The 15,051-nt window shown below is 48.4% G+C and overlaps 1 protein-coding gene across 4 annotated transcripts in view; it reads left to right on the forward strand.

Moving 5' to 3' along the window:
- PNPLA7 (patatin like domain 7, lysophospholipase) overlaps positions 1–15,051 on the forward strand; it is a 137,665-nt gene that overhangs the window by 56,533 nt on the left and 66,081 nt on the right. For all 4 annotated transcript variants that reach the window (XM_074556478.1, XM_074556479.1, XM_074556481.1 and 1 more), the window contains one exon: positions 2,680–2,793. In XM_074556478.1, the coding sequence (XP_074412579.1) occupies positions 2,680–2,793 (114 nt within the window). The remainder of the gene's footprint in view (positions 1–2,679; positions 2,794–15,051) is intronic.

Genomic DNA, 15,051 nt, shown 5'->3' on the forward strand with positions numbered 1-15,051 from the left:
AATTTGGATATTTGAATGGCTCCTTGGGAAGGAGGTTTGGAAAAGGTCTCCCTGTGCCCTCTGCTCTGTCAAAAAGACAAAGTTCCACTTGGGAGCTCCAAAACCCTCCCTGTGGCTGTGTTTAAAGTTAAAATTTAATTGCCTTTTCTACAAATTTACAAATTTCATCTTTTCTGAAAGGCTCAGGAGCCCCTTGGAGCACAGTTGGTTTTATGCTCTCATATATCACAGAAATTGTGGCAGAGGATCTCGGACAGTTTGAGCGTTTTTCTTCTTGATACAAATTAAACTCAGTCAGGAGCTGAGAGGAAAGGTTTGATTTTAACAGCTGAAACTCTTAACCTGCTTTCAGGAGGAGGAAGGTAAATTACAGAGCCAAGAACCTGTGATAAAAAGCAGATAATAGGGGAGGGAGATAAACCAGAACATCTTATACAGCCCTTTGGGGAGCCTTTAGAAGGTTTGTTTCTCCATAAATGTATGTACAAAGATGATTTTTTTTTTTACCCTTCTATATAATTAGTTCAAAATGTGATGACAGAGCAAAACATCCCTGGAACCTGAGCAAAAAACAAAAGCTGGAGTTTGCAAAATGAAGGTGCTTTAAATTTCCCTGTGCAGTTTTGCATGCAGAGCAGTTGGTGCTGGTGAAATCCAAGTTAATATTGGCAAGTTGATCTCAGTTTTCTGCACTAATGGCAAGTTTTTGAGCTCAGGATATTCTGCTTGGCTGGATTATCCATTTTATGAGCATGGAGCCTTCCAGGGAGGGATCTTGGTGGAATTGGGATCACTGAGCTATGTGTTTTGCACAAGGCATATAATAGTAATAATAGTAGTAATAATAATAATATTTTCATATCTGGTACTCATTTTGTGTGTCTGAGCCCATAGTAGTGTGAGGAATTAAATGCTTCTGTTGGAGTTTGCTGTCAATATAAGCTTTGAAAAAAATCCTGAAAGAAAGCCCTAAAAATCAATCAAACAAATAAAACCATCAACCCCCCAACCTCTAAACAACTCAAACAGCTCTAAGCTGATATATTATTTATTTCTTTTTCTAGTGGAAAATTAATAATGCAAAGTCATGTTCACTTGGATTTGAAATGTGAGTAAATTGCAGTTAGGGAGGGATTTTTCTGTTTGTGTTGTAACCTCAGTAATTTCAGCTGCTACAGCAACAACCATTCTTTTGGAAATGGCAGATCTATGGATTTTAAGCCCAATAAAAGTGGTCTGCTGCTGGAACTCCCAGGATGGAGCACCAGGCTGTTGCTGCTGGCTCTGGGGATGCTGCAGGATAAGGCACTGGCCATGAGAAGAGACTTGAGCAGGAAATTCTGCATTTCCACAGAGCACAAGAGGCAGTGGCAGCTCTGGGGCCGGTGGGGATTGGGGCAGCAGCTGCATTTTGGGTTTTTTACCCCAGGTTGTTTTATATGGTGGCAGAATCTCCCTAAAGGAGCAAATCTTTGTATAACTCTCTTTGTCTTCTTCTTTATACTTCTGCTGTCAATAAAATAGATGTTTCTAGGTGGAATAATTTGCCACTGGTCAGGGAGGTGTGTTCTGGTTTGGGTTTTTCTTGTCTGGACACAACCCTGAGTGACTGCTTGAGCAGGGAGGTGGGACTGGATCAGCCTGAACCATTCAGACATTCCTCTTTACACAGCACAGGCAAACATAAATATGTAAAAAAAAAAAAAAATAGAAAAGCAATGCTCATTTTTGGCCCAAATGTGCTGATTGGCCCCTAGAATCCCAGGGTAGTTTGGGTTGGAAGGGACCTGCAAGCTCATCTTGTTGCCACCCTCTGTCATGGGCAGGGACAATTTTCACCACCCCAGGTGCTCAAAGCCCACCCAGCCTGCTCTGACCCGTTTTGTTTTTAGTTTTTAGGAAATCTCAGTTATTTCAAGGTCATTGGTATTCAGCTTCTAGAATAAAATGGAAGTGCTTCAGGGTGGCATTGAGGAAAGAGGGAGCAGTAGAGAAACAGTGTTTTCCTGGCTCTTGGATGGCTTTGTCACCATTAGCTCTCAGGGCTGCTGTGGTGCTGAGTCCACTCTGGGGGCTCCCTGGGGCTGTGGGTTCTGTTTCTGTGAGGAACTGCAGCTGCCCCATGGCACAGGGGTTTGGTTGTGGCAGCTGTGGTGCCCTGGGTGACGCCTCTGGGACAAGCAGGGCTCTGCTCCAGCTGTGAGGGAGCAGCACAGGGGTCCTTGGGAAGGGTTCAGCCCCTTGGTGCTGCTGTTTGGTGTTTGGTACAGGCTGGGAACTGTCCCTGTGCTCTGTCCTTCATGCTGTCCCTGGTGTTGTCCCTCATGCTCTGTCCCTGGTACTCTCTCTGTCCCTGAAGCTCTGTCCCTGATGTTCTGTCCCTGTCCCTGATGCTGTCCCTGTGCTCTTTCCCTCATGCTGTCCCAGGTACTCTTTCTGTCCCTGGTGCTCTCTCTCCCCCTGATGCTCTGTCCCTCATTCTGTCCCTGGTGTTGTCCCTCATGCTCTGTCCCTGGTACTCTCTTTGTCTCTGGTGCTCTGTCCCTGGTGCTCTCTCTGTCCCTGTGCTCTCTCCCTGTGCTCTGTCCCTGATGTTCTGTCCCTGTCCCTGAAACTGTCCCTGATGCTCTCTGTGTCCCTGATTGTGTCCCTGTCCCTGACTGTGTCGCTGTGTTGCAGGTGGAGGCCCTGACCCACCAGCCCAGAGCCACCACGGTGCACGCCGTGCGGGACTCGGAGCTGGCCAAGCTCCCGGAGGGGGCCCTGATCTCCATCAAACGCAAATTCCCCCAGGTAAGGCAATAAAAAGCATTTTCCTGGCTCTCTCCAAGGATGTCTGGGAGGCTCAGGCTGCCTGTTAGCACCACATCCTCTGGGTTTGCTGAGTGATTGATGAATTCTGAGGAAACACTGCGTGCTCTTTGTCTGCCTGAGCGGATCCATCCCAGACTTCCAACAGCTTTCCTTGCTCTGTCCTCTCATCAGCTGTAGCAGGTTTTTATTGCAGGGCTGCTTTGTGGATCTGGGAGGAGTTCTGCTTAAATGCAGGATGTTAGCAAATGGAAATCACTTAGTGCTACTGATGGGAAGTGGAAGTTTGGCTTCTAAAATCCCTTAAAAATGTTATTCATTCCTCCTGGAGCTCAGAGGAAGGGAAGTTATCTCCATCACAGTTATCCCCATCCCAGTTATCCCTCTCACAGTTATCTCCAACTCAGTTATCTCCATCCCAGTTATCATCTCCGTCCCAGTTATCTCCAAGGCTCCACCCTTGGTTCTCTGTACCTTTATTTCCACAGCTTTGATATTTGGGAGGTGGTTTCCCTCTTCCTGCCATTTTAGGTTGTCAGTCCTCTTCCTGCAGCTGCCAAATCTGTCTGTGTCCCGAAGACTCTGATTGCTCCCTTTGAATCCATCAGCTCATCCATCTTCTTTAATTCACTTGACATTATATCTCTCTCCTGCAAATTTGGAGACTGACAGACTTGAAATTTAATTCTTTTGTCCCTAAGTGCATCAGGGACATTACACTAAGCACTAAATCATTGCATTGGCCTCACAGGCAATTCTTTAATGCTGTTACTTCACGTTATTTCTGATTTGTCATTTTGCTGTCTTGAAATCCTAGGCTTTTTTAAAAATCAGATTTCTTTTAAAAATCCTGCAAAAATAATAAACCTGATTTAAATACTTTATTTTCTTGCTTTCCTAGCACCTATAATATATATTTTTTTAAACTGTACAATATAAAGCCTCAATTCAGGCATTTTCATAGTACCAAAATGGTGGAGTTTTATCTGTGTTATTGCCAGGAGAATTTAATTATGACAATAAGTGTTCAGAAGTTATGTCAGTGACAAATAATCTTTCTGGTTTCCCTGTAAGGATTATTTTTGCTCAAGTGTTTCTGAATTTCTGCTGGGGCTTATTAAGGCACTTGTGGTCCCTGGAGCTCACTTGAACAGACCTGTGAGTTTATTTCTCTCTATTTGATGTGATTCTCTGCCCAGATTCATGAACTGGGAGCTCAGTACAGAGCTCCCCACAAACTGGGGACATCCCAAACATGTGCCATCCACTCTGGAGCTGCTGTCACCCATTCCTGTCCTTGGGACTGACCCAGGAGGGAGGGAATGACCCAGGGAGGATTCAAACCCACCTTTCTACTTGTGTAGAACTGCTAAACATACAGACTGTGAATTTCCAGTGTCACAGATTGGTTTGGGTTGGAAGGGACCTTAAAATTTATCCTGTTCCCTGCTGTGGTTGCTCCAAGCCCATCCAGCCTGGCCTGAGCACTGAGCAATGCCTTGAGCACTGCTCTGCACTAAGGCTGGGTTCTAATTCTGCCTCTTTATCTGGGGCAGGAATTTATTTCAGTGTCTCTCTTCCCTTTCTGCCAGCTGGCAGAGCTGTTTTCCCCTGAACAGTGATCTCTGTGGAGCTGTGAATCTCTTTGCTTTGCAGTTAAAATTGAGCTTGAGTGTTACATTTATAGCACAATTCAAAACATTTATTTGTAATAGAATTCAAATGTGTTCCCATGTATAAAGAGTAAAGCCCATCACCCTCAAATTCCTGACCTTTTTCAGTATGGAATCAGTTTTCTCTAGACTTGCCTGTGGTCTGGCTAATTAGTTGCAATGAAACAAAATGCTAAAATAGATACTTTAAGGAAATGTGTTGCAACACAGGTTGTTAGAAAGACACATTCGTGCTGCTGTTTGAGGTCTCGAAATTCTAAGTAGATGTTAAGCTGGTAGAAAATGTGAGAACTTGCATTTTTTTCTACAGGATTGTTTTAGAACCCCACTAGAAATAGAAAGAGGAACATAAGATTGACTTTCTGTAGGTGATTTATGCAGTTAATGCCTTCAGACTCTTCAAAATTTAAGGTAAAATAATATGATTTCATAATCCTTGTGTGTTTTCTTTTTTGTCTGTTAAGTTATCAGGAAATGCTTTGACTTGGAAGGGACCTTGAATCCCACCCAGTGCCACCCCTGCCATGGCAGGGACACCTCCCACTGTCCCAGGTGCTCCCAGCCCTGCCCAGCCTGGCCTTGGGCACTGCCAGGGATCCAGGGGCAGCCACAGCTGCTCTGGGCACCCTGTGCCAGGGCCTGCCCACCCAGCCAGGGAACAATTCCCAATTCCCAATATCCCATCCAGCCCTGCCCTCTGGCAGTGGGAGCCATTCCCTGGGTCCTGTCCCTCCATCCCCTGTCCCCAGTCCCTCTCCAGCTCTCCTGGAGCCCCTTCAGGCCCTGCAAGGCCACCCTGAGGTCCCCCCAAAGCTTCTCCTCTCCGGGTGCACAATCCCAGCTGTCCCAGCCTCTCCTCCCAGCAGAGCTGCTCCATCCTCTGATCCCCCTGGTGCCTCCCCTGGATCTCTGCAGCAGCTCCAGCTCCTCCCTGTGCTGGGCAGGGCTGGGGCAGCTCTGCAGGTGGGGTCTCACCTGGGCACAGGCACAGGGGCACAATCCCCCCTGCCCTGCTGCCCACCCTGCTTTGGATGCAGGTGAGAGAGGAAGGACAGAAGTGAGAGAGAATTGAAGTGATGGAGCAAAACTATAGGGTTGAAATTTGAGAGACAACCAGAACAGCCAAAGTAAACTTGAAAGGATTTTACTGGAGAGAAATGCTTGAGCTGGAAACTGATAAATGTTGTGCAGAGGACAGGGGCTGGTTCATTTTATTAAAAAAAGAATCCAGGCATGAGAGGATCAAAAGCTGCCCATGCCTGGACAGTGTCACAGAGTTGCAAAAACACCATAACTATGCTAGCAGAATGCTTTTTGGAGTGAAGAAATCCTGATATTTCCTTGATGCTGGAAAAGCCTCAGCACCAGCCTTTGGCAGCACATCTGAAGGCAGAGGCAGACCAAAGGAGGAGAGTCTGGAGCACAAGGAGGCAGCTGAGTGCTGGTTAGAAATACTGACCTATAAAGACAAAAAGCCCATAGAAGGTTAAGGGAAGACATGGTAGCTATTTTCAGATGTATAAAATTATCTTGTGCTGGAAAGGGCAGATGCTGCTCACCATACTGGAACAGAGCAACTGGGAGTGAGCTGAAATGGCAGCAGTTGCAGTGAGAAAAAGCTCATTCTACTCTCCAGAAAGACTAAAAGATTGTTACTTGTTTTTATAACCTCTTCTAAAACGATCAGTGGAGTAATGCTTAGTGCTGAGCAGAGGGATGGACCAAATGAATTCTGTCCCATTTCCTTGGCTGTTATTCTAGGAGAGTGATTTATACACAGGCTTTATGATGTTGTTTTCCCCATTCAAGCAGAAGTAATAAAGTAATGAAGGGATAGCAGGTGCAATAGCTCTGAAATAATCGACTGGGTAGCAAGAGCTGGCTGGTGATTCAGCAGTGGTGGAGGATTTCCCTCTGCAAAGCAGAAAAACACAGGGCAGGAAGCAGCTCTGCCTCTGTCAGCTCCATGCTCCTGCCCTGCCTGCTGAGGGTGAGTTGGTATGAGTCTCACTTGGTGAATAATGATCAGTGAGGTGCCAGTCCCCAAGTCAGGTGAAATCCTCTCTTAATTCAAGGGAGAACTGGATTTTTTGGTGTGCCTCTTGGCAACTTCTGCAGAGCCTGAATGGTGTGTATGTGTGTGTGTGTTAACAGCCAAAAGCTGGGCAGCTCCTGAGCTTGGTTTTCCCTCTGTTTGTTACCCTTGAGCTTTACAGAACCAAGGAACCACAGAATATCCTGAGCTGGAGGGACCCACCAGGATCATCAAATCCAGCCCCTGTCCCTGCTCAGACCCCACCCTGGGCACCCCTGGCAGCGCTGCCCAAAGGCTCCTGGAGCTCTGGCAGCCTCGGGGCCGTGCCCATTCCCTGGGCAGCCTGGGCAGTGCCAGCACCCTCTGGGGGCAGAGCCTTGCCCTGAGCTCCAGCCTGAGCTGCCCTGGCCCAGCCCCAGCCCTTCCCTCAGATCCTGTCCCTGTCACAGGGAGCACAGATGGGAGCTGCCCCCTCATCAGGCTCCAGACAGTTCCTATGAAGGCTGAAAACCCCTTTATTTTAGGAATTAGTGGGAGGACTCCATCCTGCAGACTCTTCCTCAGCCATGCAGTGTTTGTAGGTGATGCAGGAAGGGTTCCAACTCTGGAATGCATTGTAAGAAAACATTACCTGGTGCGTAAGAAAATTGTAGGACGTGGGTGGTGCTTGCCAGAGAGAACTGTGTGAAATGAGGGAAATCGTGCTGTGTTAGTCCAGGCAGTCATTCCAGTTCTTTGAGCTGAGATCTACAATCTGGAGAAGTGGAATGGCTGATCTTTGGGGGAGTTCCATGTGACTGCCTTCTGTTTTGTCTCCTGAGAGCTGCTTTGGTCCTGGGAGGGACAGGAGCTGATCTGCTGGGATCTTCCAAGTGACCCACCATAGCTCAGGTTATTCTGAGGGCTGAAACAGATGGGTGAATGTGGGGAGCCTGACCTCAGTTAAAAATAGCAGCCAAAACTCCAGATTATGTGCCCAGAAACGACAGATGTTGATTTCTAGATCCTGCTCAGTCTGCAGAAGTCAAACTTACATTGTGTGGCTTCTCAGGAAAGCATCTCAACCTTGATTCACTCTGGATATGGCATCCTAGACATTCCCAATGGAAAGTGGTCTGTGGTGCCAAACTTAATGCTTCTGTGCACTGTGGTGCCCCCACTCTCCAGCACAGCCCTCAGGGTTCTCTGCCAGCCAGAGCATTTGCTCCCTGACAGCCTCTGTGCTCATTTCTGGTGCTGTTCAAAGCTCTCCAGCCTTGCAGGAGTGGAAAGGAATTGATTCTTTCTATTTTCATCCCTGCCTTCAGTTCTGGAAAGTAGGACAGGGAACCAGCTCACGATTCCTGGCACCACAAAGCAGCGTCGAGGCAGCAGCGAGAGCACAAAAATCTGTGAGCAGATCACAGAGATGTTCCAGCACTGCTGCAGAGCTGGGATCACATTTCCTAGATTAGCTTTGACTCTTTTGAGCTGAGTTAGTTTTTAGAATTCTAACTTGGAATTTAGACCTGCTGGTTGCTGAGAATCTGCTTGGGAGCTGTGGGGGCTGAACTGTGAGACAACCTTTGGCGTGCTGGAAACGCGTGCTGAGAAATAGAAAGAGTTTTTCTGCATCTTTCTTTTAATTCTCTGAGTCTGCCCTTGGGCTTTAAATAAATTCAGAACCTGTCATCCATCTCCAAGTGGAGTTCTGCTATCTTCATAGGAGTATTTGTGCAGAGCCTCTGTGAAGTGACTGGAGCCTTCCCCAGGGTTATCTGCCTTACAAAGTGAGCTCTGTAATGTGGCCTCCTTTCAAAGTGCTGCCCACAAGAACTGGGCACATTCTGCATCATGGCTTGGGCTTGATGTGGCACTGGGGATAGGTCAGGAGAGGCTGTGCTTCTGCATTTTTCTGTATTTGTTGTCCTGGCCCATTCCAGTAAGTGCTCCTTGATTGTAAGAGGAGTGGATGTGAAAAGGAGAGAAGGAATTCAGTGGGAGCACTGTGGTCATTGAGTGAGGCTGGCAGGAGGGGGGATTTAATCAGCACCAGTGCCAGAATGACATTTTTCTTCAAGACACGATTGATCCCAAACATTAGAAGCTCAAACAACCCCAGGATAAAGCTTCAGTTCCTCTGTGGGCTTCAGCAGCATTTGAAAAGGTGCCAGGAATTGTTGTGAGGGAGCATTGAGGATTTGCTTTGTCACAGGCTGATCAAACGTCAAAGTTTCAATCAGAGACCCCTTGCTAAGCTCCCTGATTCCAGGACAAGCCAGTGTCTGTCTGATCTGGGGCCATGTGAAACTTCAATAACACCCTGGTTTTATTCAAGCTGAGGATCTAATTTACCTCTCCTCCTCCCTTGTCCCTTAAAAAAGGCCCTTAAGAAAGCTGGTCAAGGATAATCTCAGCTCCTGGAAAGAGCTTCCCAGAAGCTGTTCTGTGGATTTGTGTGGGTAAAAATGGCTGTTTGCACTATTTGACTCCAACTGTTCTTATTTGTAGAACAGCAAACCCTTGGCAGGCCTGTTTTTCATGGCAGCTCATCCATAGAGCCTCTGTGTGGCACAAAACCCTTTAACAGATTTTTTAACTAAATCACACCTGAACGTGAAGCTCTGCTGTGGAGGCACCAGTAGATTGTTATTTGACATATTTAATTTCTCTCTGGTGACCAGTGACCTGTTCAGGGGAAGTTTGGGTTAAAATGAGGAAAATGTTCTTCCCAGAGGGTGCTGGCGCTGCCCAGGGAATGGGCACGGCCCCGAGGCTGCCAGAGCTCCAGGAGCTGCCAGGGATGCCCAGGCTGGGATTGTTGGGGTGTCTGGGCAGGGCCAGAGATGGGGCTTGGATGATCCTGGTGGGTCCTTCCTACTCAGGAGGTTCTCAGAGTATTCTGTGATTGCAGTTTGGGGGTGACTGAAGTTTTAAAAGCTGAACTAGGAAGCATCTTATTGTTAGACTTGAAAGACATTGGAGAGTCCACAGCTCACCTCCAAGGCTCCTGTTCCCTGCAGCATCCTGCTCTGTTGGGTCTGGATGGTGGTGGAGGATCCAGAGAGGGAAACCCCATTCAGTTGGTAGGGCTGCACACCCCCCTTGGCTGTGCAGGGCTGACACAGCCATGGCAGGTTCATTCCTCCAGCCAAGGCTGCTGTCCTGGCCCAGGAACCTGCAGGAGACATTGAGAGGATCCTGCCAGGGCTGGGGAGGCTTCCTGGGCCTGGCCCTTGGCTTCCTTGCACAGGAGCTTTGATTTAAAATCGCAGACAGTGCAAGCTGAACCCTGGGGCAGGCCTGGGCTGAGGTGATGAATGGTTTGGGGTTTGTATGTTTTCTTCTTACATATACTTTTATGTATTTCTTCTGTTGTAACTAAAAGGGATTTGTAGTACACAAGACCTCACATCAGTTAGTTGTGGCTGTGAATTTGGATATTGGTGTTGGTTTTGTGAAATTTTCCCCTGATTTAGAATCCCAGAATGGTTTGGGGTGGAGGGAACCTTGAAGCCCATCCAGTGCCAGCCCTGCCATGGCAGGGACACCTCCCACTGTCCCAGGCTGCTCCAGCCCTGCCCAGCCTGGCCTTGGGCACTGCCAGGGATCCAGGGGCAGCCCCAGCTGCTCTGGGCACCCTGTGCCAGGGCTGCCCACCCTGCCAGGGAACAATTCCCAATATCCCATCCATCCCTGCCCTCTGGCAGTGGGGCCCCTCCCTGAGTCCTGTCCCTCCAGGTCCTTATAAATAATCTTTCTCCACCTTTCTTCTAGACCCCCTTCATCTGTAGTTTTCTCTGAATCAAGAGTTACCTATGATGGAGGAAGCTTTGTTTGGATTAGTTGTTGTCTATCAGCACATAATTCAATTTACCAGGCCATCCCATAGTATTCACATCCCATAATATTCACAGATTGAAATATATGTCCACAGGAAAATATTTTCTGACTGAGTTCTCATGAAAATCAATTTCAAAAGTGCTTTTTGTAAATCAACTCTTGAGTTTCACAGTTGAAAAGGAACAAAAGCTTTAACCAGAGCCCAGCCTTGGAAGATTAGCAGGGGTAGGTAGTAGTTGGAAATATTTAAAGGGATTTTAGGAAATACAGCACTGCAGAGTGACTGGAACCTGTTGGTGTGGGAATTGCAGTGCCTGTGGAGCAAGCGGTGCTCTGGTAACACCTCAGCCCCAGGATGGATGGATGGAGCACTCAGCTCTGTGCTGCACCAGCAAGAGCAGAGCTGAGATCCTGCCTGGCCACATCCTGCTCTTGAAACAGGAATTAATCTTCCTAAAGAAAGGAAATGCAGCCCCTTGGGATGTGGTGTTTGGGCCTTGCCCTGCCACGAATGCAGAGGCTGCAGGTCTGTGGAGTAATTGAACATTAATTAAGCACAGGGAACATTAATGGTTTCCCAGAAGCTTCTCTAGCAGGTGGAGGAACAGACTGTCACAGCAGACAGGAGAGGTTTGGGGTGCTGGGAGAGCCTCAGTGGGTCTCACTGGGATGGAGTTGGTCCAGAAGCAGCCAGGAAGGTGAGATGTTTGTAGGTAGGTGAGGTGGTGAGTGCTGAGCTGGGTGGGAGAGGTGGAATTGTGCTGGGGGAAGTGCTCTCCAACATCACTGCAGAAACAGAAACTCTTTGTCCTGTTTTGCCCTGTACAAAAATGTGTTGGGAGTTCATCTGGAAAGGGGAGTGGGTGGCAGGAGGAGGAGGAGAAATGGCCGTTTCCCTTGGAAAGTGTCTCACCTGCACATGCTGCCCTGGGCCAGGGGGATGAGGTGACAGCTGCAGTGGTGTCTGTGGGAGCTGGAGGGGTTTGGGGCTTCTGGAGAGCAGCACTGATGCACCTGCAGCCCCAAGCAGCTTTTGAAATGGAGATTTACTCAGTTTTTTAGACCTTTAAGGTCAGATTTTGTCCTTCTGGCCTGAAAACTCTTGCATAAGCTCAGGAGAGTGGGGTTTTGTGTGCTTTGGGGATATTTTTGATGGTGAACTCAGTCACCTCCCTGACCTGGGCAGACCCCACAGCTCCAGACTCACTCCATGAGCCCCTGTAGGGCCTCTTTATGTGCTCTGTGACCTTCCTGAGTCACCTCCCAGCCTGGGCAGGGAGCAGGGGTGGGAAGCTGTGTTCCCTGGCAGTTTGGGGAGCTCTGAGCAGACCTGTCCTGGCAGCCAAGTGTCCAATCCACAGCTCTGCTGCTCGTTACTGTGATTAACTGTGATTAACTGTGATTAACTGAGCTGGCTGCACTCACTGCTACTGCTGTTCCTAATCATGAGCAAGGATTAATTCCCCTTCCACAGCAACTGAACCAAGCTCAGCTCCATCCCCAGCATGAGGGGTCCAAAAGCTGCGTTTGCTTTACCACAGGCAATTAACGATCCTCGCCTCATTTCGGAGCCTGCTGGTGGTGTTTGATCTGTCTGGGCTCTGACTCGCTGCCTCCTTACAGATTTTTCTTCAAGCCTTAAATTGAAGCTGCCTGATGCTGTGCCAGCAGGAGGGGTGTTTGCAGGGCTGGGTGCTGGAGAGGCTGTAAAATCCAGGATGTGCTGTGGGGTGAGCACAGCAGACGCTTCCGACCAGGAAGGCTGTCTAGCCCTGGGTGATGGTGAAAATGAGAGAATTCTGCTTGTGCAGATGTCTGGGAAGTGTTCTGGGCTCTTCTGGCACTGGGATTGAGAAAGGCTGGCTGGGGAAGGGGGCAGAAGGCTCTGGAGGAGCAGTGCCCAGGCTGTCCCTGGCTCAGGAGTGTGGGGCAGAGCTGGGGCTGCACCCCCAGAGCAGGGAAACTCACTGAGTTCTCCAGGTCACTCCAGTTCCTGCCCTATCCCACTGCCAGTTCCCAGAGCTTTCCTTGAATTGTTAAGGTTGGAAGAGTCCCCAAGATCATCAAGTCCAACCATTCCTCCAGTGCCACCATGATCACCACTAACCCATGTCCCCACGTGCCACATGCACACTTCAGGGGTGGTCACTCCACCACTGCCCTGGGCAGCCTGTGCCAGTGCTTGACCTCCCTTGCAGTGAAGGTTTTCCTAATATCCACCTAAACTTCCCCTGGCATAGCTTGAGGCTGTTCCCTCATGTCCTGTCACTTCTTACCTGGGAGAAGAGACCCAGCCTCACCTTGAATTTCTACAAAGTGCAGCTGAACAGGAGGGATTTGGGACTGCTGAGTCACAGCCCAGATTCTGCACCGAGGTACCACCCTGTACCTGCCCTTTGCCTCCATCTCCTCCAGACAATTACTTGGAGTAATTGTTTCCCTTTAATCTCTGTCATTCTGCTCCCAGCCCAAGGGCTGATTCCTGCTTGTCCCTGCCCAAGCCATCCCTGTCCCCTCCCAGATCCCTTGGCTTCCTTGTTGTTTCTTGGGCTGCACTGAGCTGTGCTGCTCCTTCATGCCCTGCTGCTGCGTGGGAGTGAGAATAAAGGGGCTTGGAAACCTGAAGGATGAATTTTTCCTGCTGCTTTTCAGCTCTCCCTAGCTGCCCTGAATTTGGGAGAGCTGCTCCTGCTGCCCTGCACACTGAGGGCTGTGGGTCGATCAGGTCAGGTCTGCTGTTGATGGAAGGATGTGATTTGTATTGACTTCTTCCTCAGAAGGATGGACAAGTCCCTTTTAGAGGAAAACATTGCCTTTTTGTGAGAGGATATGTGGTGTATGTAATATAAAACTCTGTGGAAATTTCAGTTCTGAGCTCGGATCCCAAATTGATGTTCCTTGGACGTTGCCATGACTGCGACAGAGTGACTCATCCCGTTCTGGGGAGCAGCTTTGCTTGTTGTACAAAGTCACCAGGGAAATAATTTTCCCTATCTATACATACCAAGGCTGTAAGGTTTGCTCCAGCAAACAAGACAAATAATATTTCCCAGTAATAGGAGCAGCCAAGTGGAAAATGAGACCAATGGGTTCTATTCTTAGTTCCATCATTAACCTTGGACATATTTTGTTACTTAGCTGGAGCTCTCCTTAGCTGCCTGTAAAGCAGAAAAAGTTATAAATACAGGAGATGGTTTTAGTAAGTAATTAAAATTCTGATGCTTAAGTGCTTCAGAAGTGTAAGATGTTCATGGCACCTCCCAAAACTGCTGAAGGAGAGTCCTGCTGTGCTGCTGCAGGTTTAGGTGAAGCCTGTGAGCTGGGTATAGCAAATGTGCTCTGGGGGCAGATTATCTCCTTTAGCAAGGGCCATCAGTCTATTTTTGTGAAGAATTCCCTGTTTCACTGAACTCTCCCCATGGTTTGGTTAGTTTTCTGTAGCCACGTGTGGTGCCTTTGGGGAATCCCAGAGCCTCAGAGCATGGTGGTGTTGAGTTGTGTGGTTGGGTGACCATCAGATTCTGTTGTGTTTTGAACAAGGGGAAGCATTTTAGGTGCTGTCTGAGATTGCAGGACAAGGCAGGATGCTGGAGCTTTCCTGCTGTCCTCCCCACGTGGGTGGCAGTGGGCTTGGGCACTGTGCCTGCTCCTGGGGCAGGGAGGAGGCACTTCCAAGGCCTTTGTCCTGGTCACTGAGGAGGTGTTCACGTGGCATCTCCACCAACTTGTAGTCATGGCTATGGGGCAGAAGTGGCACAGGGTGCCCAGAGCAGCTGTGGCTGCCCCTGGATCCCTGGCAGTGCCCAAGGCCAGGCTGGGCAGGGCTGGGAGCAGCCTGGGACAGTGGGAGGTGTCCCTGCCATGGCAGGGGTGGCACTGGATGGGCTTTAAAGGCTTTTTCCACCCCAATCCGTGCCATGAAATCCCTGAAATAACCTTGGTAACTCTTTTTCTGTGCTCCACTGCAAGCCACCCTTGTGCTGGGAGCCTCTGTTTGCTCTTCCCTCATTTCCCATAGAGAACTTTAAATACATTGGTGTTTTATCCACAGCATTTCACAGTGCAGGGGAGTTTGATACATTAGATTTAGTTTGTAAGGCAGGATGTAGAAATGACTCAGGTGGGCATCTTGACCTGTCTTGATGCCTACCTGGCCCTTGATGTGAAAGCTGCATCCCAAAGTGCCTGTTCTGTGGGAGCAGGGTGTGTTCATCCAGGATCCCAGCTAACCTGGCTGCTGCTTGTTTGGCTTGTTGACCTTGGAGAACTTCTGTTGTGGCAGTTGTTTGGGGTTTTTTTCATGTCCTCCTGAGCTATTTTGACCTAGAGTTATTTGTCTAGGGGGGATATTTAATGATTGCTCTATTAATCCTTAATGCATTTAAATAAGTCTTTTCCTTATTTGGTAAAACATCTGTGTAGAGCTTTCAGAATAAATGCTGCATTTTCTGTGTCTGTCACTTCTTGATATTGCAAGGATTAGTCTTCTGCTATCCCACTTGTCAGGAATTATTGATTGGTCATGTTGGAGAGAGGCTTGTCAGTTTGGAGATACATTTGACTATTGGCATATTAGTTTATATTTATGTGAGTCCTGCTGGAAAAACAGCTGGGACCACATCTGTGTCTTCAAACATGAATTACCAGGCAAACATGGTTTGAGGGGGAAGGCAATTTGTTAGGGAGTTTGTTTTGATTCTGCAGGTGTTT

The sequence above is a fragment of the Zonotrichia albicollis genome, chromosome 21 (assembly GCF_047830755.1).
Source record: "Zonotrichia albicollis isolate bZonAlb1 chromosome 21, bZonAlb1.hap1, whole genome shotgun sequence".
Taxonomy (NCBI): Eukaryota; Metazoa; Chordata; class Aves; order Passeriformes; family Passerellidae; genus Zonotrichia; species Zonotrichia albicollis.